The 26318-nt window shown below is 42.5% G+C and overlaps 1 protein-coding gene across 6 annotated transcripts in view; it reads right to left on the bottom strand.

Moving 5' to 3' along the window:
* Snap91 (synaptosome associated protein 91) overlaps positions 1–23310 on the bottom strand; it is a 113293-nt gene extending 89983 nt beyond the window's left edge. For 3 of the 6 annotated variants that reach the window (XM_021206128.1, XM_021206127.1, XM_029542980.1), the window contains exons 1-2: positions 22863–23050; positions 22024–22183 (exon numbers count right to left, since the gene is read on the bottom strand). In XM_021206128.1, the coding sequence (XP_021061787.1) occupies positions 22024–22153 (130 nt within the window). In that variant the 5' untranslated portion in view covers positions 22154–22183; positions 22863–23050. Of the gene's footprint in view, positions 1–22023; positions 22184–22692; positions 22790–22862; positions 23051–23073 lie in introns of those variants that run through there. The other 3 variants (XM_029542977.1, XM_029542979.1, XM_029542978.1) reach the window with 3 other exon arrangements.
* Between the last annotated feature and the right edge of the window lie 3008 nt (positions 23311–26318).

Below are 26318 nucleotides of genomic sequence, written 5' to 3' on the forward strand. Positions count from 1 at the left end.
ACTGTAATTTAGATCACAGATTCTGAGGTGGTCCTTCTATCTCCCAGGTAGCAACTTGCCCTAAAATCATTAGGTGATCATCAGTGACAAGCACTTCAGTCTTCTGTTTCTTACCTAAGTCACGCCTTTGTAAAAGCTCACTGCAGAAAAAAAGTAACACTAAGGGGAATTGATTTCTAAATTTTAAAAGTCCCAGTGTTCATAATTGGCCATACAAAGTACACATCACTTCTCTCCCTCTCTCCCTCTCTCTGTATGTATACATATACATAATCTTAACAAGTTAAACTAAATCAAGTATAACTATGCTTCCCACATGGCCCCCAACATTAAACACACATAATGCTTTAATTTGCTCAGTAATTAACAGCTCTTCTAAAGACATCCCATTGCTATCTCTTTATTGCTCTTAAGCATTCGAAAGCGATTCAATTCAATATATTTACAAAACCTTCTGGGTCACACAGCTCAACTATGTCAAAGAGAAAGCTAAATCTCACAAGATTAGTTTTCACAATGATGTCTAAGCACATTTATGTCTAATCTCACCACAGCTCTCTGTTCCAATTTCATGCTATCTGTGCTTAAAACTTTATCCTTACTAGCAACAATGCAGACTGCTGAAAGATACAATTCAGAAGGAGCAAGCAATGTTTAAAAGTTTCATACTTTCTGACTGGAAACTTTTATCTGGTAGGATCTTCTCATCTTTATTTCCTTGATTCAAATATTAGGCAGGAAAAGTGGTATTGTTATGCTCCACCAAGAACACTAGTGATCGAATTCCTGTACCCACTGACCAAGGTTAAGTGCCCTGCACTGGCTAATTTTAGGTCAGCTTGACACAGGCTAGTCATTGGAGAGGTGGTGTCTTAGTTGAGAAAACACCTCTATAAGACTGGACTGTACATAGGCAGGCCTGTAGGACACTTACTTAATTAGTGACTGATACAAGGGGGCCTAGCCCACTGTAGGTGGTGCCACCCCTGGGCTGGTGGTCCTGAGTTCTGTAAGAAAGTAAACAGAGCAAGCAAGGGAAGCAAGCCAGTAAGCAGCATCCATCCATGGCTTCAGCATCAGCCTCCTGTCCTCACTGACTTCCCCGACGGATTATGATATGAAAAGTGTAAGACAAAGAAACCCTTTCCTTCCCAAGTTGTTTGTTGTTATGGCGTTTTCATCAGAGCAATAGTTAACTCTACATGAGGGCATGCCCCTCCAGTGTTCAGCAGACTACCGGTCTCACAAATAGGATGCTGCCGGATCAGCATCTCTCTGCTATACTGCCTCCACACTTACTTCTCCTCTGTGCTTCCTGTAGGTTATATACAACATTAAAAGTACTTCTTAAATTCTCTGGCACTGAGCCATGGACATTTTTCTTAGCACCGGTGCAACTGTGTATCCCACTGTGGGTGATACCACCTCTGGTCACCAGGTCCCTAGTGCTAGAAGAAAGCAGGCTGAGTAAGCCTGAAGCAGCATTCCTCCAGTCTTTGCATCGGCTCCTGCCTTGAGTTCCTGCCCTAACGTACTCCAGTGACGGTGGTGTGACTGTAGAGTTCTAAGATGAAACATAGCCTTTCCTCCACAAGTTGCCTTTGGTCATGGTATTTATCACAAACAAGAACACCAACCTTCACTCTGGTCCCACCAAATCTGTGTACTTCACACTAAAGATGGGAGCTCTTCCTGATAGCAAAATTCCAGAGAATGAAGGAATATGGATAATAACCTTTTGACAGAATCAGCACAAATGCCCCATTTTCTTCTTGGAGTACCTAAAATAGTTATTCCAACTTTTGGAGCTTGAGTCATTATTTCTTAAAATTCAGAAGCAGTTTAGTTGCACATTAGCACTAATTACAGTCATGAGCAAGCTAAGCACTGCTACCCCACCCAGCGAGAGAGGAAAATCACGACAATTATTCTGAAGATGTGTTCCTTCTCACAAGATCACCAGCATGAGGCAACAAGGGTGGCTGTGCATTGTTGGCTGAGAGCTTCAGTTCTCTTTAAAATTCCTGTGCTACTTTAAGCCCGATGCAGGGAAAAAAAGCAAAGCAAAACCTGTGCCTTGGTGTTTAAGTAAGACAAGAGCTATGGCTGCATGTCACAGGGCCAACATTCATCCTTCAGGAGAAGTTATCTTATGGACCAGAACCTATCCTATGCCAGCAGCTGTGTGGCTGTGCCTCAGAACATGACGCTGGCTGTGGAAAAGTCCTTCCATTCTATCAAGGGTACAGGCCCCTTTCTACCCTGGAGTGATGCTTATGCAGAGAGTTGGCGAGTACTAGGCACAAGGCCTACTGTGTGCTATGCAGTGGTGCAAGGAGAGAGGATAAAGGAAATGATAAACACTTTGATTTTCCCTGTCAGAAAACATCTGCTTCACCACTACTAAAAAGCAACAGTCCATCACAAAGAGGACTCACGCCTACTCTGAGCACATTTAGGACTACTGTACACTGTGTAAGCTCTTCTCAAGCTTGTGGGGCAGAACCAAACTGTGGGGTCTGCCCTTCCTTTTCATCCACACCAACACCACATCTGCAAACATCTTCATGTCTTCAACTCCAGTCATACTTTCCAATTTCCCCACAGCCTCCCAACCCCAAGTGCCTTCTCCTGGCTGCTGAGCAAGTCCTACCTCATGGATCCTAGTCCTCTCTTCATTTGACAAGATGGAGGTCCTCAAGCCAGTTCTTGGAACTATGACAATCTTCCCTCAAAATGTCAATGTCTCAATACCTTCAAAGAAACACCTGCCATCTTCGCCTCTCAGTCCAGCTTACGCCTAAGGAATCCGAGTCTGTGCTTCCAGCTCATCTTTTCTTTAGCTCTTTAGGCTGCTAATGTATAGTTCAAGATACTTATCACACTATTGCATACAGACCCTCCCGCTCCTGCCTTCAATAAGCCTGACATTCCTTATACATTTCATTCGCTGACAAAAATCCACGCTCCCAGAGTGGATATTCTTGGAACCCAGAATGCCTTCGGTTGCCTGAACTCTCGTAGAAAGGGGCTTGTACTCTTGGTCTAGGGTTGGGCCTCTGTATTTGTGGGTAGAATAGAAGGACTTTTCCAGGGCATAAAATAGGTTCTGGTCCATACGATAACTTCCCTTGAAGGATGAGTGTTGGCCCTGTGACATGCAGCCATAGCTCTTACCTTGTTTAAACACCAAGCAGCAAGCTTTGCTTTTATCTTCAATGTTATAGAAGAGGCCCTTGGGGCAAGAGAGACAGCTCAGCCGGTAAAAGCACTGGCTACTTTTCCAGAGGATCTGGGTTTGATTCCAAGCACCCGTATAGCGGGTCACAACTGCTTGTAATTCCTTCCAGGGGACCCAATGCCCTCTTCTGGCCTCCATGATCACCAGGCCCACAAACGGTGCACAGACAGACATGAAGGCAATGCACTCATCCACATAAACATAAAATAAATCTAATTCTTCTTAAAAAAAGAAAAAAGATAATTTTGTTTAAAATTCTCATATAGTTTTCTGCTTTAAACTGTGGCTGATTAATCTTTGGTAATTAATGAATAAATTGCCTAAATTTAAGATCTGAGTTGGTCCATGTATTTTTTTCAAGGATTTAGTCACAATTTTTTTTTTAATTGTTGTTGTTTAAAAAAGTTAGGTAACCTCAGGCACAGTGCACACCAGCTTTAACATCTCTCAGGCCAGTGGTATTCATCTAGAGTCATGGAATATTTTAATAGGTACATCAAATTCACCAATCCCTATCTTAATCTGTATAATACAACCAAACTTTTCTTTATTTCTTTACCCCATTTCCCACAGGAACACAAGTGAGAATGAAATGGGCAGCAATAAAAGAGTTCACTCAAAAGTAAATAATGAACACATTTATTCTAAGCAGTGTATGTACTGATTAACAGTGATATGAGGTTGTTGTTGGCAGGCATGGGTGTCTACTTGGCCACTCTAAATCTTCCTTCTCTTCAAGAATAAGTGACTATTATTATGGTATGGTCTTTTGGGGGAATTTTTATTTGAAACTGTAACTCCTCAGTACAATAGGCTCTTTTAAAAAATAGACTTAAAGGGCAGATGTAATGCAAGCCTTAACATGGCGGGCTTAAATTCAGTGAGTCAGGCCTTCTGCACCCCTTACCCTTGCCATGAACTCTGTGGCTTGTTGAGCTGGCCCTCAGTTTTGGTGACCGTTGTTAATGTGGGAGATTGAGGGAATTAGGGAAAATGTGGTAAAAGAGCATCCCTTTCAGAAGAAAAGCCACTCACCAAGTGAGTTGAGTTACTCTTGCGTAAGAGCAAATTGTTTCAAGAAAAAGTATGCAGCGAATCATTAAGCTTCTTTCAGGGAATAATGAGAATGTCCTACGTGAGCTTATGTGCTCAAGGGTGCCAGAAATTCGCCTGAGGTGGGAACTCCCAAACCACACTGCCATCACTGCATGCATAACCTCTGTGGTTAGTTAAGAGGATTGTTTTCTATGTCTTTGCTTTCTCTTCTCTTTTCTTTTCTTTCCTCTCCTCTCCTCTCCTCTCCTCTCCTCTTTTCTTTCCTCTTTCTCCCTCTCTATCGTAACCTCATCTCAGGAGTGAGCTGCTCTACTTACCCATGCCGATCTTTGGGGAAAGGCTGTTCACTGGAAGTCAAGGGGATAGTCACTGCCAAGGTACAAGGCCTATCTGGCTATTTGAGAGCAAGTGGCCAGTGTGGCCAGACTAGTTGGAGAAGCAATGACCAGACCCATCGCATCCCTGAAGGCCAGGATACGTCCCCACAGTTTTGGCTGAAAGAATGCAGGGAAAGCAACCATCTGGTTGCCATTTTGAGAACACATGGGTAAGCACAGTGGGCACAGGGAAAGGACAAAAGCAGAATCAGGCAGCTGTTCCAGAAAACCTTAAAGAGACAGAGGTGGCCAGGCCAACGACAGGAAGAGCCAACAAGTCTTCCTGAGTTAAAAAAAAAAAAAAAAAAAAAAGTAATGAGAGATAGAGCCAAGAATCCTGAAAAACTTCAGCGTTTACTCCTGTGCAAGAGGATGGGCTAACATTACTACTGACTGAGCTGGGGATGGTAGAGGGCGATGGGATATTAGTGGTCAGAGGCAGGAAGGGCAAAGAGTTCTGTGGTTTCTATGTTTTCATTGTGAAATGTTGACAAATGTCAATAATTCTGACCATGTCAATAGTTGACCTTGAAACTTTTAATAGAAACTAGCCTGTCTTTTTTACTTTCTCCATGGCCACCAGGTACAGAATCAGAACAATGTCCTTCCAAACCCAGCTTCTCCTCTCTGTCCGTAGGTAGTGGCCTTGCTGGGACCCATCCGTGCTTGGCCTTCTCTCCTAATTATACGTTGTTTCCTTTCTCTGTGAAGTGCGATGTCTACAGAACTGTCCCTAGTCTGTCCACTTATACTGGAAAGCTTCAGATTACTCCTCCAGCTTCTTACTGCTTTATAAAACAGTGGGATTGGCCTCTATGGCAACTTTATCACAGTGTCAACTGCTTCCCTTTCTTTTCACCGTAGAGTAACCAAGCCAGAGCCATGCTTCCTTCTCCTCCAAACTTGTATTTGCCTCTTACTACTCAACCAAGCATACCTCTGGGAAGCTTTGGCTGACTCCCATCAGATCAAACTGTTCATTCTCACCTGAGAATCCACCAGACCCAACTTCACTGCTTTGTGAGGAATAACTGTGACTGATTTGTCAATTAGCCCATGAGGAAAAAACGGAAACAAGAGTTGTCAATAAACCCATTCCATTTTTCTCTCAACAGACATTCCTGGGGCTTCTTTTCTAGCAACATATCCTCGTGTTGGATTGGAATCTCCTCTGATGACTGGCCTGTTGAGGATGTTCAACGTTGACCAGAGGCAGTGCAGTGCGATCCCACCCTACTGAGAACCAACAGTGAAGCTAACACCACTTCCCACCCATCCTGAAACAAAAGCCAAGGACCACCTGCATGAAGGGCAGTACTCCTATTGGAGTACTGAATCCTAAAGCAAGAGACTTGTGTACGGAAGCCCTCCATGTCCCAACAAATGCCTTAGAATAAAGACTTCATGTTTTGACCACCTACCAAATTGTAGAACCATCAATCTTTTAAGAAAACCAAAGCCTAGTATAATATACTTTGGCCTCCAATAAAAATGTTTATGGATAATGATAAGATAAACCTTGTGACATTTTCTTGTATTTAGTATGACAACAAAGATGCTAATCATAAAACAAGCCTTAAAAATGGACTGTTCAATATAATTTAGAGATACATATTTTTGACAGGTTAGGGCACACTCTCCAGGTAGGTTAGGGGTCTCTATACTCTGAAACCTCTGTGGAGGTATCAGAGAAGGCAGAGGAGAAGAGAACAAGGCCAGTCACTGAGAATTCAAACACTGAGCAATCCTTGACATCACTCCTCAAACACTAAAGATGGTTGGGTGTGGCAGTATACTTCTGTAATTTAAGCACTCAAGAGGGGAGAGGCAGGGGAACTTCTACAGGGTGAAGGCTAGCATGATCTATGTAGCGAGCAAGTTCCAGGCTACTCAAGGCAACACAGTGAGATCCAATCTCAAAAGAAAACCAAAGCAAAGCAAAGCAAAGCAAAAACAGCAAAAACCAAATCAAACAAAAACCACCCAAACAAAAAGTAACAAAGGGCATGCTGATCACACCACTATTTCCCATCAGTCCATGTGACATCTTCACCTCCAGGCCTCCTGTTCCTCCCCAGAGCCCCTCACTTCCTTTCCTTGCTATCTTATTCAAATTTCACACTGAGTACTCTACATTTGGGGGAATGGTAGAAAGTTTTATCTAGATTTTTTTTCCCCACTGACTTCATATTTTCTTTTGACTTTCTTTCAGTTCCTCATTTTATATTTTAAATGATTTCAACTGATCTTCCTGATTTCTTCCTATTCCACCATGTACCTGAACTATCGGTTAAAATCATCTTTGTAATTATTTTAATTATAAATTGCTGTCAAGTGAGCTCCGTGAAACAGGAGGATAAAGGGGAAAATCATACTGATTATGGCAATAAAAGCAATACTTGTGAGTATCTGACACATTTTTCCCAGGGTTTCCTGATTGCTGCTGTGATGAACAAGTCTCCTCTGAGGAATGAAGAATACTGGGGTACACAGGGATGCTCTTCTGAAACTGCTCTCCCTTGGCACAACTCTGAGAGTCTTGTACTCTGGGCTGTCTAGCTCAAGAGAATAGACATGAAGTGTTTCAGACCTCAAAATGAGTTCAGAAGCAGTTGTTACAAGGTTTGTAGGTCTAAGAGAACACATGCGGCTCAGTTGCACATTAATAATGAAGGGCTTGGTTCTACTCAAGCAACAGATCCATCAAACAGGGGTTCTGTTTAGTTGGTTGCAAACATACAATACCTCTCAGGAAAGAGAAGGCTGCCCACACTAAATCCTTAAGCATCTTTATAGGAGAACATTTCAAAACAGGAAGGGCAGAGGGTAAGGCTCACTCTTCCCAGGAGTCAGTTTCTATATGTCTAGTCCATGCCCTTCATCCTTACCTCTTCTGCTGTATGTATAAAGGAAAAGCAAGGCTCTCAGTGTTAATCTCGCTCCCAGATATAACTAGGTGCCTAGGAATAAGTATTAATTACTATGAGAAGTGTACTAATATTTCTACGAACTTTCATGTTAACATAAAACTTATGCAATAATATTATGACATTTAAAGTAAGACAATCAAAATATTATATATGTGTGTCTGTAAATAAAATGAGTCAGACCATGAGGGAAAGATTGCTAATGTTCAATTTGCTCATGTATTTTCAGCTCTTAACAGTCTACTGCGAATAATTCCTAAGACTTTTAAGATTACATATGTAATTGAAAACTAGTAGTCTTAAGTCAAAGAAGATGTCTGCTTTTTTTTACATGTTTAAATAGAGGCTAAGGGTGAAAGTTTTAAGTACCTAATGACAAAATACCAAACTGGGTACTGGGGGGTGTGTGGCTTGGTGCTTTCACAGAGGACTGAGTTTGGATTCCCAGCAACCTGTTGTGCCACTCACAATCTCCTACAACTCCAACCTGGGGAGCCCCCATGGCCACTTTGGGAGTCCCAGTAGCCCCTACCAGCCTGCATGGGCACCTGCACACAAGTGTGCACACCCATACAAAGGCACAAAAATACACACAATTAAAAATAAAACTATTTTTAAAAACACGAGAATGTTTTAAAATAGATATTTTTTGGCACAATTAAGATACACCTATAACTACGACCTCCCAAAAGTTATAATGCCTTCAGTCAAATAGCGTGTTATGTTATCAATTTTTAACCATCACCACACTTACTGGCTGACTGTAAGAATTAATTTCTTAAAGGTAGATTCATAAATGATTCCACCAACTTTTCCAGGACGTCTTTCACTCAGAGAGTATCAGTGCACACTATCTCTCTCTTATGCTGATGTATGATTTCTACTTAATTTTGATTGCCTCTGTTGGTAGCCAAAACTGTCAAGGTTATTCAGGTATATTTCCATATAAATTCACACAATGAAAATATCGACTCATTGTAGCTACTGATCACTTTAAAATTTATTTTTCACTATTAGGTTAGCTCATTTTTCCCCAAATATTTTCCAAGTGTTTCTCTATAGCAGTGTATCCGTGCTTAACTGAAAATAGTGTATTTGATGTTCCTCCATTTCATTTTTGTCTTTATAACTGGGCAATGGGGTAAGATAAGAAGTCTGTACAACCAGTCCTGATGATAAGGCCACTTGACGGCTTCATCTTATTCTCTTCCATGTGACACTTCAGTGGTTAATTGCCACTATATTTCTTAAATAACCAGTCTGTCTTTCATTAAAAACCTATTTGAACCATTTGAAATAGTATCTAAAAAAGGCAAGTCTAAAACCACACTCCTGAGCCTTAGTAATTGACACTAATAAAGCAAGCTATAATGCATGTCCCAGGCTTTCGTGTTTGACTTTAGAAGGTGATTTAAACCCATCATGTTACATTTATATCCTAATAATTAGTGTTGCTTATGTCACTGGACCCAAATATGAAACTACAGTAGAGGCTTCATTGCCTTATTCTCCCTTCATATCATCTACCAAAACCCTATTATTTCTCAAGCAGATGCCATGGAAAAGCCCAGGGCAGAAGCCAGGCTGTTCTTTAACAAAGGCACTGCTGCTTGCTTCACGCAGCCTTCTCCTCTAAGAAGAATGTGTGAAATGATTTGGATTGGTTTGTTGTCACTGGCTTTAGCAAACATACTATTTCATTATCACTGTAATCTCATGAAGGCTTAGGAAAAAGGAGACCAAGACCAGCAAAAATCCAATTTATCTGGCCAAGATCAGAACCAGAAGGCTACAGAGTCAGGGTTAGCCTGGGTTATCTTACACCAGACCACCACTCTTTCTAAAGCTGTAGGCTTCACACCGAATGTTGCTAGTTAAGAGCCTGTTGAAACAGTTGCTTTCGCACAAAGTAAACGGGCTTGGGGCAGGTATCTGATTCCACACCCTTTACATTTTCCCCTCTGGTCACCCAAGGATAGGCTTCTTAGGTGTTTCCCCCTGTAATGGAGTGGCTATTGAACTGCCTTGAGATAGCACCTTTTTTTTCTGCCCCAAAAAACAATCACATGGTATCTTATCTGCTTTTGTTTTGTATCATTACTTCTTGCCACACTGGGCAGGTAAGCAAGAGGTACCATATGAATGCAGAAAAAGAAACATGAATCAGGCAACAGAACACAGGAAGAAATCCTGAGTTCTTTCCTTCCCCAGTCCTGTCCCCTCTGTAAGCTTGGGATAAAGATGCTGATCTCACAGGGGGTTTCTGAGGAAGACCTCAGCTGTGCCTCTATTAGCCACACCCACTCTGCCTCCCATAACCTTACCTCACCTCTAGGAAGCCTTTTTTATTTTTCTTACTTAAGTTTTATGGGGAAAAAAAGAGTGCCAATGTATTTTACATCTAAAAGTGAATCAATATGAATCTTGAATTTAGAAGGAAATTCTATCTATATAGGTATCTAAGAAGCAGTTCAAAGAAAACAAACAACTTGCACCATTCACATTTAAGGTTAAAAAAAAAAAAAAAAAAAAAGGATACTTAGACTTGATTTCCCCCCAGAGAAGGGTTAAGTTTTAAATGCAAAACTCAAAAGTATCTTTTCTATCTCTGCTGTTTGTTGATAGTCTAGCTTATTACCAGCTTAAAACCACAAGGTCACTAGCAGACCGATCCTGGGCTCTTTACTGTCCACGCTGACTGCAAAGCCTAGGCATCTATGCAAATTCAGCAAATAACAGCTTGTCTTACATTTATCACGGAAAAATCACCTAGACTGGTTTGAGGCCAGACCAGGTTCCACAGTGAGGAGCACTAACATCTGTCAGAGATGAGTGCCAGGGACAGGGAACCAGTGTCCAGGCACTGTTCATCCACCCTCTGAAAAGTACTCTTATCAGCCAGTTTATTGTACATCTGGAGAACTGTCATGCTGGGGGGGCAATGAGAACTCCAGAGATCCCACAGGCACCAGAGAAGAATTTCCAAGTCTTTCCCATGGTCATGGTAAGGTCCTGTGCTCACAATCCACACTGGCTGAGTTCTTACCAATGATTCACATAGGAACTGTATCTAGGTCTAGTCCCATCTCAGACTCTTTCCTGTTCTGTTTTCCTCATTGGCTAGACTTCACTTGAGGACTTTAATGCCCTAGGAAAGAGGTTGAAAAGTGCCCCCCCCCTCCCCAAGCAGATTGCAACAGGAACAAGAAGGAAAATTAGCATCAGGCTCCTAGCTCTCGGGACTGATCCCAGGAGGTAGTTCTGGTTGAGCTGTGTTGGTTAGATTTTTGCCAACTTGATAAAAGGAAGAGGGACCCTCAATATAAAAGAAGATGCTTCTGTAAGACTGGCCGGTAGGAAGTCTTGATTAGTGCCTGGTGTGGGAGGACCCAGCCTTCTGTGGGTGGTGCCACACCTGGACAGGTAGTTTTGGGTTGTATGAAAAGGCAAGTTGAACCAGCCATGAGGAGAAGCCAGGAAGCAGAAGCCATGGAGGAATTACTGCTTTGAATCATGGTATTTATTAGCAACAGAAAGTAAGCTACACATATGGTGTCATGCCATAGACAGGGAGCAACCTGAGATAAGAAATCAATTGTTCTCGATGACTTTTGTCCAACTAACTATAGGGAGAAAGCTAGTTTCTCTCAGAGAGGCTGTAATGACAGCAAGCTCCCATTCCACACTCACTGAGAAAGTTGGTGCAAAAGACTGAAGCTTGCTTGATTCCCTGATTTCATGGGAAAGGAACTAGGAACAGGAGGAAGGAGAAGAATCCTGAGAAAGCCAAGGGGCCTGCTCCATCCATCCTTTCCCTCTTGCTGGTTATGAAGGACAAAATGACCCTCCTTTTGCCCAGACTATATTCTTGTAACACAGAAACAAAACAATCAGCACTGACTGACTAAGGTACAAAGTAGAAAACACAAGTCCTTCAATCCACAGGCAACACGTTAGTGTTCCAGAAATAAATATCGCGTGGCACATGCATACATTAAAAACTGAACCACAGGTTCATGGTTTAATTTCCATGATGAGTATATTTTAACCTTTAACATTTTTCTGAGGTTTTCCGGTATCTCTTTGGAGAGATCACTGATTTCAATAAAATACTAAGGAATACAGACAGTAACAAACATCCATGAACAGTTCATTTTCTCTATTTTTTTCCCTAAGATAAAAACCTATAGAAGCTAAATTACTAGGTCAAAGGGTTTTCAACTGATATTTACAACACACTTCCACCCATTGAGCGCTCGACTCAACTCTTTTTTTCCATTTGAGCAATCAAGGCTGAGCTGGAGTGAAGAGATACCACAACAGCAGATCATAAAATTAGGGGTACAACTTACAAATCAAGTCATGGTTAAATGAGATATGTGTGGGAGAGAGAGAAACAGAGAGACAGAGATCTCCTTGGCCTGGCAAAAATGCCATAATGATGCAGATATACTAAGATATACACAGATATACTATATACTACAGAAGCACAAAACACTGTGGAAATGAGATAAAAATCAGAAGCCTCATTTGGAAAAGGGTGCTTGCTGTTACTAAGAAGAACAAGAAAGTACACTCGGAGCAGTGTGGCGATGAAAGGGTTAAAACAGTTGGCTCAGCCTACTCACTATTGAAGCCTCAAAGTAGGCTGCTGTATACCCTTCCACAGTCACACTCGGGCTCATACAAGGGCTGAAGGAAAGAGAACACTGCACATCAACATTCTTAAGGGAGAGGTCATAAACACATGCACACAGTACAGCCTTGATGGGGTAAGAGAAGCAGAACACAACGAAACTACTTTAGGCCACAGTCTATTGAATTACCTAGCTCGAAGCTAGAACAGCTGCAAGCTTCGTACGCTGATACTAACCAGGATCATCATGAGTTGCAGCTGAGGTCTCCTGGCTTCAATCTAACAACCAGAACGAGGCTAACAAGGCAGTGACAAGCTGGAGCCGTCAGTAGGAATTACCAGCATCAACACAGAGAATGTGAGTTTTGCCTTCGGGACTCAACTTCCTTACCAAAATCTGGGAGTCCGGAGATGGCTAAGATTCTCTCCATCACTGAAGGCCCTCCAGGCGGGGGGTGTATCAGCTCAAAGGTTGTGTTTTACACTATGTGACCTCATACACGGTCAGCCTTCCAGCAGCTGATAGCTTCTTTACGTTCCTAAGGGCCGCCTTCTCCATGTGAGCCGCTCTCCAGTGAGCAGCAGACAGGTAGTCTTGTCTCTATGTCACCCACGTGAATTCCTTTGATCCTTCAAGTCTGGCCTTAAACACCATTTTTGCAATGCACCACCACTGTGGTCTTTCTTTCCCTGCGGAACCTTAATGCTTTTGGGAGCACTGGTAATTAGTTCTTTCATTTTCTGTCTCCCCTACTAAGCTGCCAGCTCTCTGGATGCCAAGGGGTTATATCTTATTCTCCATGGTATCCCTGCCTCCTGGAACAATTCCTGGCATTTGGTAAATATTTATTAAATAAAAAAATAATGATATTATGCTAAATAAGTACTCAGAGCCTCACCTTAGAAAGTAACTTCTAATTTCTCCCACTAGGCCACTGTAAACCAAATGAACATGCTGACACTTATTCTCTTCACGAAGTTAAAAAGAATGCTATAATAAGCTAAACTTGTCTCCTATTTCTTCATTGCCTTTCTAAAACCTCTCAGTCATTCCCTTTTTCTTTCTTTTCCTTTTACATTGCTGGTGAGCAAACCCAGCAACTGGTGCGTGCCAGCCACCAATGGTACAGCCAGGCGTGTGCTGTACCACTCATTGAGCTTCCCTTCCATCCCCATCTTCCAAATTGTGGATGGGAATGCCACCATGTTGGTAAAAAGTATTCCTAAATATAGAATAATATAATTTCTTAAATATACAATTATATAATTTCAGAGTAAGTGTGAGAGTTTGTTGCCACTTTTAAATCATGTTTTTAATTTTTCGAGCTTTCCTTCCCATGTACAAAGTATCTATATGTGAAATTATAAAACAGACATGGAAGAATGACACTCCTCAACTGTAACCAACCGAAAACCAAGAAAACAGAAACATAGGTTTAAACACAGAGAATGCGAAAGGGTTTTCTGTAATATTAATACCTAATTATTGGGCATCTAACTGTAACAGAAATATGCCACAGGAAGTTCTCATGCACTTCAAATGTACAGCCAAAAGATTATAGACATAACTAAAATCTAATGTTTTTCCAATTTCCAAGTCCTGCCATTTAACTTCTTGTCAAAGTTAAAATTTCACCCAAGCATTCTCTTTATTTTGGTTCTTTGAGACAGGGTCTCTCTATGTAGCTCATAGGGACCTCTCTGAACTCATCCTCCCCCCCCCCGCCTTTGTCTCCAAAACACTTGGATTGTAGGCATGCCCCAAACTTTGGCATCTGCAAAAACACAATTTTTACCATACCCCAAGAATATAACTGTTAAGAGGCTAACAGAGACTAACCATTGACATTATGCACTAACCACTGACATTAAGGAATCTAATGTTTTTAAAATTGATTTTCTGAAATATTCCATTTTAATTGATTTTATCATCTTTTGACTAATAAAGTCTAAATAAAGTCTAACTCCTTGACTTTCTGAAGTTCTTAGGTAAAAGTAAGGTATTTAAACAGACAGTGTATGTGAGAAGCTCTACAGCTGGGCAAGAATGAAGCGAGAGATAAAGACAGCCACCCACTAATACTCAGATCCCCACACCTGTTCAATGTGCTTGCTGTCAGAGGAGCTTGAAGGAAACCCCAACCCCAGAGAGAAGCCCACTACAGCTCTGATAGACTTGGGGAGCCAAAGGGACACCTGTGGGGCTTTCATACCGAAGGCACAAATTCTGTGTAGGTGGCACCAGGTTCCCTGGGATTCTAACTGATGGAAACCTACCCAAAATGACACCAGAAGCTAAAATTATTAAATATCTGCTAAAACACCAGAGGTCAGGCTCAGGCTAAACTGCAAGTACAGCCACATATAACAGATCCAGGTAGAATAAAGGGTAAAATTAGTTTGGCTAAAAATGGGATGAAAATAAAAAAGGGATCCAATAAGGTGAGCAGGGGACATACACTACCCCCAAATGAGCAGTTCTAAAAAGCCTCAAAACTTAAAAATTAAATTAATAAGTTCTAACTGACAGTGTATAGATGTAGCAAGACACAGCTAAAGAGAGAATAAATAAAGTAGATAACATCTGAGAAACAAAGCACGCTGAATAGAAAAGCTCTGGAAACTGTGAAAGGAATGTTTAGACATGCAATGAGGTGTAACATATCTAGTCATCTCTGAATGTCAGAGACAGGAAGAGAAGGGGGGAGGCAGCAACCAATGATAACTGAGAGACTGAGAATCTTCTAGAATTGACGAGAGATGCCAACTCTCAATTCAAGAAACACAATACAACCCCACTAGGAAAGCCACATATAGACACACATGCTATAGAAGGTCATGATGGGTTAAGATTTTTTAAAGCAGCCATAAAACAGGAAATTATTTAAAAGCAGGTGGATCGACGACTTCTTAAGAGCAATAGTGGAAACCAGGTGAGTGAACTATTATTTGCAAATGGAAACTGTCATCCTAGAGTTGTTTAAAGTGTCGAAACCATGAATAACTCTCCAGTAAGCCACCTATTGAGGAAGCTTCAGAAGGGTACAATTTAAGGAAACTTGAGGAGTAAAGGACCGTGGAGGGAAGAAGTCCAGAACAAAGTGGTAATGTCTAAACTCGCACTGTCTCTACTGCTAACAACAGCTAACAAGGTTAACACTCTAGCAGCACTAAAGCTTGAGTGCAGTCATAGCATCCAACCCAGAGGTCTTAAAAGTTCCTACATTTCTTGTATTACAAAAAATGTTACCAATCGACCCTAAAGTATAACTATTCAATTAAGGGGAGTCACAATAGAATATATCACTTCCAAACTGAAGAAAGAGGAAAGTTAGAACTGATATAATTAAAAAAGAAGGAGCTGGAACAAGCTGGGAGAAGTGATACGAGCTGAAGACTAGTGTGAGTGGCAGTTGTGGTACTTGTGCCAATGACGAGCTGCAGCAGTGGTGAATAAGCAAACACATTCTCCACAGGCACTGAGGCTTCCAACAGAAGCCTCAGCCACCATGATGGTGCCAGGACCTGACTGTGACTTCCTATTTGTGTGCCAGAGCTAGCTCTCAGGTTATAAGCTTGGTCAACTGAGGGGATCCTGATGGGCACCCAACTACAATTCCAAGAGTTGAAGCCTGAATTACAGACAAAGCCAAGGGATGTCCAAAGAGGGGTACGAATGGTTTGCGATTGGGATCACTATTTCAAGAAAGTTGGCAGGAGGAAATAAAGTGTAGCAGACAAGCTGGCTGCTGGAGGAATCCACGAGGTTCGGGGACACTGCATAGGTGGTTTTGTTTGCTCAAATGAAGAAACTTGAAAACGGATTAAAAAAAATTTTGAGGTTAAAGATACGGATGACAGGGAAACTAGCTTACATGTAAATGAGGTCAGTTGTGATTTAAAACAAAAGTGCATACCAAAGGCGAATAATCAGGTGATCAGATCAAAAGGCACAACACAGAGCAGGTGAAGAATTCGCCTCAGTCTCTCCAGGGTGGCTGGAATAGCACCTTGCACAACCTTTTACAACACAGATCCAAGTTAACCAAGTGTGACAAAGAAACCTTATTAGGTAAGGAGGCAGTGTCTCCACACACTTAGGACAAATGAAAAGGTAGTAAGGAAGCAACTAAACAAAGACTGCACTTACACCCTACAGCCCCAAAGCAGAGTCCACTTCTTACAGGTCAGGGTATAGTTGACCCCAGGGCAGCACAGTTGACAAGTGACTGCCCACATTGCTTACATTCCTCAAAGAAAACACAAGTCAACAGATTCTAGGCAAAGAAAAAGGAACTTACAGGAGAAAAGAAACGGGAGTAAATATTTTAATGGCAAAAAGTGTGGCTTTCCAAATGACTTAAACACGCGATGATTACATTCGAAGACTGTCCAAATATGCTGGCTCAGGAGCTGAGTCACCAAAATACTGCTCTGGAGTGATGCCAATGGTGGCCTTCAAGGACCAGGGTTCTGTGTCACTGCTGACCTTCCTTGCTAAGTTACAGAAACCAAGATAAGCCCCAAAGAACACCCTAGCCTAACTAGGGCCTTCTTGGAAGGAGGAAGTGAGGTTTTAAAGGATCGTTGTAGAAAGCTAGAAGAAAGATATAATAATATAAAGACAAAATCACAGAGAAATATTTATGAGCTGTTAAGTGGATGTTCAAGCTAATGTATCAATACACTAAAATTCCAGATTTTATTATAAAGTATGTTATGTTAATACTGCAATTAAGATATCAGTACACCTACTTCTTAGTTTTATATATTCTTCCATGTTTGAGTCTCTAGAAAAGCAGGCATGAATCAGTTTTTTTAAAGACTGGGAACATAGCTCTGTGGTTCAACATATCCTTAGCATGTACGAGACTCTGGGATCCAACCTCCAGAACCAACAATAAGAATTTTAAAATTCATTTAAAAAAAAAAAAAAAGAAAAGAAACACCCTGCTGTTCCACTCGACCTGTTTCATGGTTTTTCACTCAACTTCTAAAAAGCACAGCCCTTCCCATTACCCATGAGTTTTAAATTTTTTACAACTAACCTTATTTTAAGCTTGTGAATCAAAGTATCACACACTGAAGCTAAGCAGACCCACGTCTATAGCCTCAGTGAACTGTAGCTAAGGTTCTTTGCTTCTCCCTGGCAGCCACTCAACCTCGCTTCATCTCTCTTCTCCCCTCCTGGAATGCCAAGCATAGCATGGGCCTCCTTTAGGACTTGTGGTACAAATGGTAGTCAGATTAAAGGATTTTCAGATATGTATAACCCCCCTCCCTTCTTGAGTATCCAGAAAGTAATATACTCTGTTTTAAAACATCTTCAGAACTGGACTAAACCTGATGAAATCTAGAGGGCAGAATACATCTGGGCACAGGAAATAATAGAGTGTGTCCAGACAATAGCAAATAGTAAGTCAAAACAACTTAGTCAAAGGTAAATATCCTAATCAGTCAGTATACTTACACTGAATGTTATACAGTGAACTCAATATCTTTCACATATGATCCTATCTAACTTTATTCAGTAATCTTCATGTCTTTCAGTATGCAAAGTATACTTTTGGTACAAATATAGTATCCATTGTAACTGTGCAGGTTACATTTCTTTTTCTTCTCTTATTTTTAGTCTTTTGAGAAAGGATCTGATGTAGACCGGCCTGGCCTTGCTATGTAGGCTAGGATGACCTTGAACTGTTCCTCCTGCTCTGACCTCCTAAATGCTGGAAATATGACATGCACCACTGCACCGGACTCAAATTGCACTTCTATAAATCAAAACATAGTTTATATATATTAAGCATGTAAATATATACTAGCATAAGTAAAGAACACTAATTTGGGAGCTTGGGGGGAAAAGAGATTAATAAAACTCTAGTATCTTTCCAGCAGATTCAAGGCTTTAATCAATTGCTTTTTATGTAGGATGAACTCATTATCAAAAATCTTCAAGAATACTGATGAAACAAAATAAGATTGCTGGTAGGCAAATGGGCTTTCCATTAGCTCTGACTTGATGCTATTGGTGATACACTTGAGTTTGAATTGTGATTATCTTAGTTCAGGTACTTTGAATGGCACATAGAGAAATCATCCATCAGCACTAGCCACTGGAACGGCTCTTATACCGGGGATACAATGTATTCTGAATTTCTCCTGCAGATGCTTTGTACCAACTTTGTATTTTTGTTAAACCTAAGCATAGCACTTCCTTAAATACTTGGTGCCTACTAAGTTTTTTTTACTTGATTATTTGACATGGGTTAGCTTTTAGGCTAACTACAAAACAGAGGAGGAAACCCCACTGTCCTATAAAACAGTGGTAAGTAAACAGATGAATGCCTGCGAAGCCCTGGGCATTTTATATGCTACCAAATGCACACAAGAAGTTAAAAGGAACCAAGGTTGCATATGCCAGCCCAGAAAACTAGTATTGGTTAAGTCTTGAATCTATGCACATGGGACCACATTATTATTGGATGGTAGGGTATAGAATGAAACTTTTTAGATAATCTAATATACACAATAAAATATACTCTTTATTTGGATTACTAAAATTTACCGTACCTTTAACATTTAATACATAGCACCTGACTATGTGGATGGTTTTGTAGATGTTTCTCCCTTCAGGAAATATACTGCTATGGAAAAAAAAAAAGCTGGGGCTAGGAATGGCACTTAGTAGTCAAATGCTTGCCGAGCACACACAAGGCCCTGGGTTCAAGAACATCATATATGGACAAACAAACAAAGAAAAACCCTGAGAATTTAACTTTAGCTCCCAGCACATTTCCCCATGTGAGAGCTGCCCCCAAATGTTAATGACTCATCCCTTCAAACACACAAGTCACACTAGTAAGCGGCACTATATAAAAACCAGAAATTAGCAATAATAATTTTTGGTATTTTAATCCCAAAATATTAGTTTTTGAAGCCAGCATTCTAATATTGAATCTCCATTTCATGATGACTCTGAGAGCAATGAATCCAGAATTTTAGAAAATCATACAGTCCTAAACTCTACTTGTTATTTCCCATCTGAAACTCCAAATTAAAAATGTACACATCAAATCAAACTCACCATGCAGTTTTGCTTCAAACTACCAAACTGTCTTGTTCTCTTCCGTATAATCAACACTGAATGCTTTCAAAACTAAAACAACTATTTGTATGGTTCAGTCTCTCCAGACAAACTTAGGTAACACATTCACATGGTTTTCCCCTCCTCCTCTTCACATGCCTTAATAACAAGATGAATGCACTTTTACAAATGATATGTCACTTTACCTCCATCTCTTTTTTTTTTTTTAGAAAATTTTAATTTATTATGTATACAGTGTTCTGCTTATGGATATGCCCTATAATGAGATCATCTCATCATAGTTATGGTTATCAGGCACTGTGTGGTTGCTGGGAATTGAACTCAGGACCTCATGAAGAGCATTCAGTGCTGTTAACCTCTGAGCCATCCCTCCAGCCCATCCTCCATCTTTTGACTACTGAGAGTACTGCTTTTTAAAGGAACTTTACAAAAAATTCTGAACATAACACAATTGAAATAGTCATTTTTCCACAGTCTCATTAGAGTAAGACATAGCAGCAGTGTGATATCTGTGTTTCCAAATTCCACCCAAAGTCTAAGTGTAAGGAGAAGCTCATTCATGTTTTAATGGAAAGATAAAAGAATAAAAGGAGCCCGTAAACCTACTCCTCAGAACCTGGATCCTGTTCAGTTTTTTAAGAATTTTTCATGGAGACTAAAATGTGTGTATGAGTTGTGAAATCCATTCACGCAAGGACGGTGTTTTGCAGATGAGAAGGGTTAGGCTATATGCTTTTTCTGCTTTCACAACAGAGCATGTTTCTAACCAGAGGCAGCAGTTAAATGCCATGGTTAAAGGCAATCGAGGTTTGTCATCCCAGCTAAAAAGCTCAGTAGCCAGCACAAGGAAGTATAACATATAATTATTCAAATAATTCAAAATCAGTTCCTATTTCAGCTAATTTCTGTTAACATGGAATCTTCTACCATGATCCATATCTTCTAAAATACTCTACTCATTAACATAGGCTGGGGTATAGGAAATAACCTATTTTCAAACCCTTTTCAGAGATATTTCCAGACCTCTGAGGATAAAGATAACTAATCAGATTTGGTGAACCCAGCCTTTATCTGAATGATGTCTACCTGAAATGATCAAAGCTGAGAATGCTCTCTGACATGCATCAATACACTGATCTCTATCATCAGAAGCAAATCTGTCACCTAAAGAGTTTTGGTCGTGAACATTTTCTAGGTTGACAGAACTGTGAGTCAGCCTCCCAGAGTTGGGGAAACTGATGGAAAGATGGCTAAATGATTCAGCATGCTGCAGCAAAAGGAGCTGGTCATGAATTTATAATTCCTACTCCTGTTAGGTGTCTTGGCCCTGAGAGCCTCTCTTACCTGGTATGAAATGTGTAACACATTATACTGTAATCAATAAATTTTCTTAAACATTCCCTCAGGAAAAACCCAATAATGTCCCCTGCTCAGATAAACTTCTAGACAGAAAAGTCTCCAATGCCGTGTGACAGCTCTGACAGAGCCCAGTTGCAAGCTTCCTCAAGCTCTGCTCATGGCAGAGAGGAGAGGGCTGGGGCTGACTGAAATGGTGGGGGTGCCATTTTCTCAGCAACACAAGAGACAGAAGAAGGGTTGAAGAAAATAAAATAAAATAAAATATAAAAATAAAACAAACAAACAAACAAAAAGAGGTCAAGACAGTGAAGTGGGAATATGAGCTTGGGCAAATGTGTTTCTGTGCCAAGAGTGACATTTAACAATGAGCATCATCAAAGGGCAGAGGAATCTAAGCAGGTCAAACATATGTAGAGAGATTGTAGAATACTATTTGGGATAGCCTTATGGGATACTCACAGCCTAAAGCAGGTTAATGTCTTTCTATCACTTCCCCCTCCAGCAGCAAAAGACTTACTATACTAACTGCATGAAAAAGTTCAGAAATATATAGGTCCCCAACCAGAATAAAGTGTTCTCCAGCAAATGATCATGGGAAAATATTATGTATTAAATGTTTTCATCTAGAACTGTACCACCTCTAATGAGGAGAGGACATCCATTTTGTGACCTGACCAGTTATCCCACCCAGCATTTTCTGAGAACAGGACAAAGGAAGTGTGCCAAGATGTTCAGAATGAAATCGCCATTATCTGCTCATTCAATAGCTTGGATTTATTTCAGTTCAGCTCAGTGTAGTGACATATGACACACGCACACACTCCCCCACACTCACACACAAATCCTGAGTAGCAGCAGAGGAAAAAGCAGGATTTAACAGTTATCCAAAATGCTCTTAAGAAATTAGTGTCAAGAGTGGCCATCCATCCATCAATCCATCAATCTCTCTGTCTGTCTCCCCATTGTGACCCTGCCACCCCTCATTTCCTTTAACCTAACAGAGGGTGGAGAAAAAAATGATTAAAAGGATGTAGACCAAATGTACACTTTTATGCAACCGTGTGTGTGTGTGTGTGTGTGTGTGTGTGTTTCCTCCTCTAGGCTCTTGGAGGTCATCAGAAGGAAAAAATGGCTCGATAGACAAGGTTTCAGGGCCTACCCAAGGGGATACCTCCAAGGCCAGAGGCAAGAGCTCAGGATCGACCTGATGGGGAGCCAGTTCCCAAGGCTTCTGGCAGTATTACAGAATGCCAAGGCCGTGCCGCCGGCCTTTGAGCCCCTATGGCCACGCGCATGTCCCGCTTATATAAAAGGATGCTTACAGTCCAGGTGCTTCTTCTTGGGGCCCATCACCTCATGAGTGGTGGCTTTGCAGACAGCTCTTGCTACAGCAGAGCCAGTCACGCTGTACTGAGCGGCAGCGATCCGATCCGTGAGCGTTTGGCCCGACATCTTCACCGGCCGCGTCTACCGCCTCCTCTTCTGCAGGAAATAAGAGGAGATGGTCCGGCTTTCACCCGCACCGCCTTAGCTGGAGCGCTCGGCCTTGCCTGCTCCCTCCGCTCCGCGGTTCTCTCCTCCGCCGACCCCGCCCTGGTACCGCCTCTTGGGACCAGCGACGCGCCAAGCCCAGTTGGTCCATCGCGGTCCAGGGCTGTCAGCCACCCGCAGGGTAGTCCTTGCATCGTGCCACGGTCCCGCTTCCCCACACCCTGAAGCGGTCACCACATCCCGGCTTCGCCCCCTGTCAAGCAGCACTGTCCACGCAACCCTATTCGGTGGTGCGAGACCCGGTGCGCGTTGGGGTTACTCCGGACGCCGCGCCCAGAAGCGCGCACCTTTCGCTGCCCCGAGCTGCAGCGTGTCTCCCACGGCACCGCAGGGCCGCGGCCACCTCCTTTCTGTCCTGGGGCTGCGGTGGCAGCAGCGACTCCTCTTCCCTCGCCCTCCATCCCTATAGCCCGGCCGCCCAGAGCCGCGATGCGCCTCACCCTTCTCGAGTCGGATCTCAGAGGGCGGACAGCCCAGGCCCCGCCCGGCCGCTAGCAAGTCACCGAGCTGTCACCCGGCCGCCTCTGCCCTTCTCCGCGCCCTAGGATTATCCCTCGAATCCCCGGGTCCTGGAGTAGGGGAGGGCACTCGTGCGGCCCAGCGTACTCACCCCGCCCCAGGAGCACCGCAGCCCGGACGCCGCGCGAGGTAGCTGGGTGCAGGCACGCGCCGCCCTGGTGTCCCCGGGCCGCGATGCCTGTAGCCCCGGCCCGGCCCCTGTCTCAGCTCCGCGGTCCCCGCGGTCCCCGCCCGCCGCCGCCTCCGCCAGCGCCGCCGCGTCTCTCTAGCGCTCGGCGCTGCGTCCCCATCCCCGCCCCCACCTCAGCTGGAGCGCCTGCGACGAGTCAGGTGACGGCAGCCGACGAACCCGGGCCAGTCCTCTGCAGAACGCCAGCGGCCCCCTCCCTGTCGCTCCTGCTCGCCGCCCCCCTCGGAGCCGCGGCTTTAAACGCGAGGAGAGCCGCACGCGAGCATCCCTGGCTGGCGACGGCGGAGGAGGGGGTGGGACCGGAGGGGCGCCGCCGCTCTATAGCGCGCCTTCTTGCGCGCGCCCTGCGTCCCCGCGCGCACCCGCTGCGTCCCCGGGCGGACCTGGTGCGCGCGCGCCGCGCATACCTGCCGGGCAGCTGCGGGATGCTCGGGAATCGCCGCGGGCGTGGGCCTGGGGAAAAGGAGGGCTGTGAAGGCCGAGGCAAGGGCGGCGGCGTGCGCTGCCAACAGAGCCCAGCCCCTTCTCCTAAGAAGCTTGCCTGTGACTAGCTGGCCTGTCCTCGGCAGGGGAGGCCCAGATGGGCAGGGCGATTTGAAATGTCAGATTCTGTGGCCACGCGACCGTTACCTGTGCGCCCTCAGCTCCTTGAGGCTGCTCAACTTGTCTCAGTTACAACAGGGAGCCGAGTGGGCAGGTAATTTGAGCCACTTTAGCCTTAAAGCGATACAGAGGTATGCAGTAGAGACAAGCAGCAAAGCAATTAGCTTAATGCCAGATTACACTCGACTTGTAATCATTTGCACCTTAAACTGTAATTTTTGCCATTTAAATATGTCGGGACGTCTTATATTATTTGAATGTCGAGTGTTATTTGCATGGGATTGGAGTCGGTTAATAATTTCATGAGTTGACATTTGCAAAGGTCATTGTCTTAACTATTCTTCTAAGATCAATAGTTCCTTTAGGTATAACCCTGACAGATTTTCTGGCTTTACACAGGTGACCTCTGTTCAGTCCCCCAAGGTCATATACGCCTACTTATACACATCAAGGTCCTGCCTTGTAGTGTGTTTTTTTTTTCTCTTGGTCCGGTGTTCAATACCCAATCATAACTTCATGACAGCTGGGGCTGATCCCAGCAGCAATTAGAAACCTTGTTGACTAAAGAAAGCTCAAGACCACCACCAAAAAGTTACATATACTAATATTACTATATGACCCCCCCCACAGTCCTGAACAGTATTTACCCAACGGAAATAAAAAAAAAACATATTTTTCTCTTTAAACTTTCACTCAAAATTAGTAGCAGCTTATATAATGGCCCCCAAACTGGAGGAAACCAGTCTATTGATAAATATCTAGAGAAAACATGGTATATCCACACAACAGAGTACTTCTTAGCAATAAATAAGACACAAATGAACAGCGTGGCTGAATCTCAAATATACCATGCTTTATGAAAGGGGCCAAATCACCAGACCATTATTTACTATTTTGATGCATTTATGTAACAGCGTAAGAGAGGTTTAAGTTCAAGACAGAAAATACACCAGATGCCAAGGTTCAGAACTGGGGACTGACTTCAAAAGAGAAACTATTTAAAATGATAGAAAAGGTTTATATCATGACTACGGTGGTCGTTAACAAAAGTATGAATTTGAACGCATAGAATTGGTGAATTTTATTGCAACTAAACGAGAACTCAGCATATCTGATAAAGAGCTGGAGTAGCCATATTGGTATTAGCTAAGGTAAACTTTATAGTAGGGATGTTAATGGGAAGAAAGAGGCACATTGCATCACAAGACTCATCAACAGTCAATTCCATATGTTTAGCCATCTAGGAACAGAACTTCAAACAGGATGGTGCAAACAGAGCGATAGTGAATCCACAACTACAGCCGAGTTCTGCATCATCTCATTTATAACTGATAGGGTAAGTAGACAGAAAACTATTGAGGGTCTGTATGATTCAAAATAGCCCTAACATACTCTGTCATATAATATAAAACACTTTAACCTGCAACAGTGGTTTAATCTTTAAATCCTTGTAAAATATTCTCCAGAGTAGACAATATTCTTCATTATATAGGTAGGTTCAATACATTCAGAAGAATTACAGTCATACAAATTATGGGGTTTTCCCCTACAGTAGAGTCAAATCATTAACAGATAGAAATCTTTAAAAAAAAAAATCAGTATGTTAAATAGCACACTCAGAGTACCCATAGATCTAAATTTCCCATACAGAAACATTTAAAACTACTTTCGACTAAATGATAATAATAAATAAATGCAACATATCAAAATGTACTATCTGTAGAAAAGGCCCTGACTATAAGAAAATGTATATATAGTATTAAAATGCTTATATTAGGAATGAAGCTGGACACAGTGTGGGGTAAAACGTCCACAGGGTGTAGGGTAAAAGGTCTGTGCACACTTCCAGGCTTGAAAACCCATCTAAACCCACCAATTCCTGGGCTCTCACTCTAAGCTCAGGACTTGAAATCCCACAAATCCCCACCCTCTCCATCCAGGAAACCTCTGCCCCCAAGAAACCCTATTATAAACCTAGTACTCAGCTCCCTCCTGCTTCTAGCCCTAGCAAGGGAAGCCACACTCTTGTGCCTTTCCCAATAAATCTCTTGTATGAGGTCTGTTGTGCAGTATGACTATGTGCCATTCCTTGGTTCCCAACTGCCAGGGGGTGTCATCTCAGTAATTGAAGCAGGAGGATTGCAACAAATTGGAAACCTGTCTGGGCTACATTGTAAACATCAGGCCAGCCAGACCAATGGAGTAAGACCCTTTCTAAAATATGCAAAGAAAACAATTAACAAAAAAAAAAAGAGGGGGAAAAGAATAATTATTAAGCTTCAACCTTAAGAAAACTTAATCTTGTGTGACAAAACTCTTCCTGGGGGAGACAAGCAGCACTCATCTATTCACCCCAGATATGAAACCAACAGTATACCAAAGTGTAGATACCATCAAAATCCAGCTTAGTGAACCAATGGGTTTTATTGGGGTTACTGTGGTAGTTTGAATAAGAATGGCCCTCAAAGGCTCATATACTCATATAATCATCAGGGAGTGGCACTTCTTGAAACGTATTAAATGTGGCCTTGTTGGAGGACATGTGTATCATTCAGGGTGGGCCTTAAAGCTCACTCCAGGGCCCTGTGTCTTTGTCTCTGTCTCTGTCCATCTCTGTCTTTATCTGTCTGTCTCTTTTCCCACCTGCTTCTCTACCTAAGATCAGGATGTAGCTCTCAGCTACTGCTCCAGTGTCTGCCTGTAACTGCCATGTTTCTTGCCATGGTGATGATGAACTAAACTTCTAAAACTGTA

This window comes from Mus pahari, chromosome 10, assembly GCF_900095145.1.
Source record: "Mus pahari chromosome 10, PAHARI_EIJ_v1.1, whole genome shotgun sequence".
NCBI lineage: Eukaryota > Metazoa > Chordata > Mammalia > Rodentia > Muridae > Mus > Mus pahari.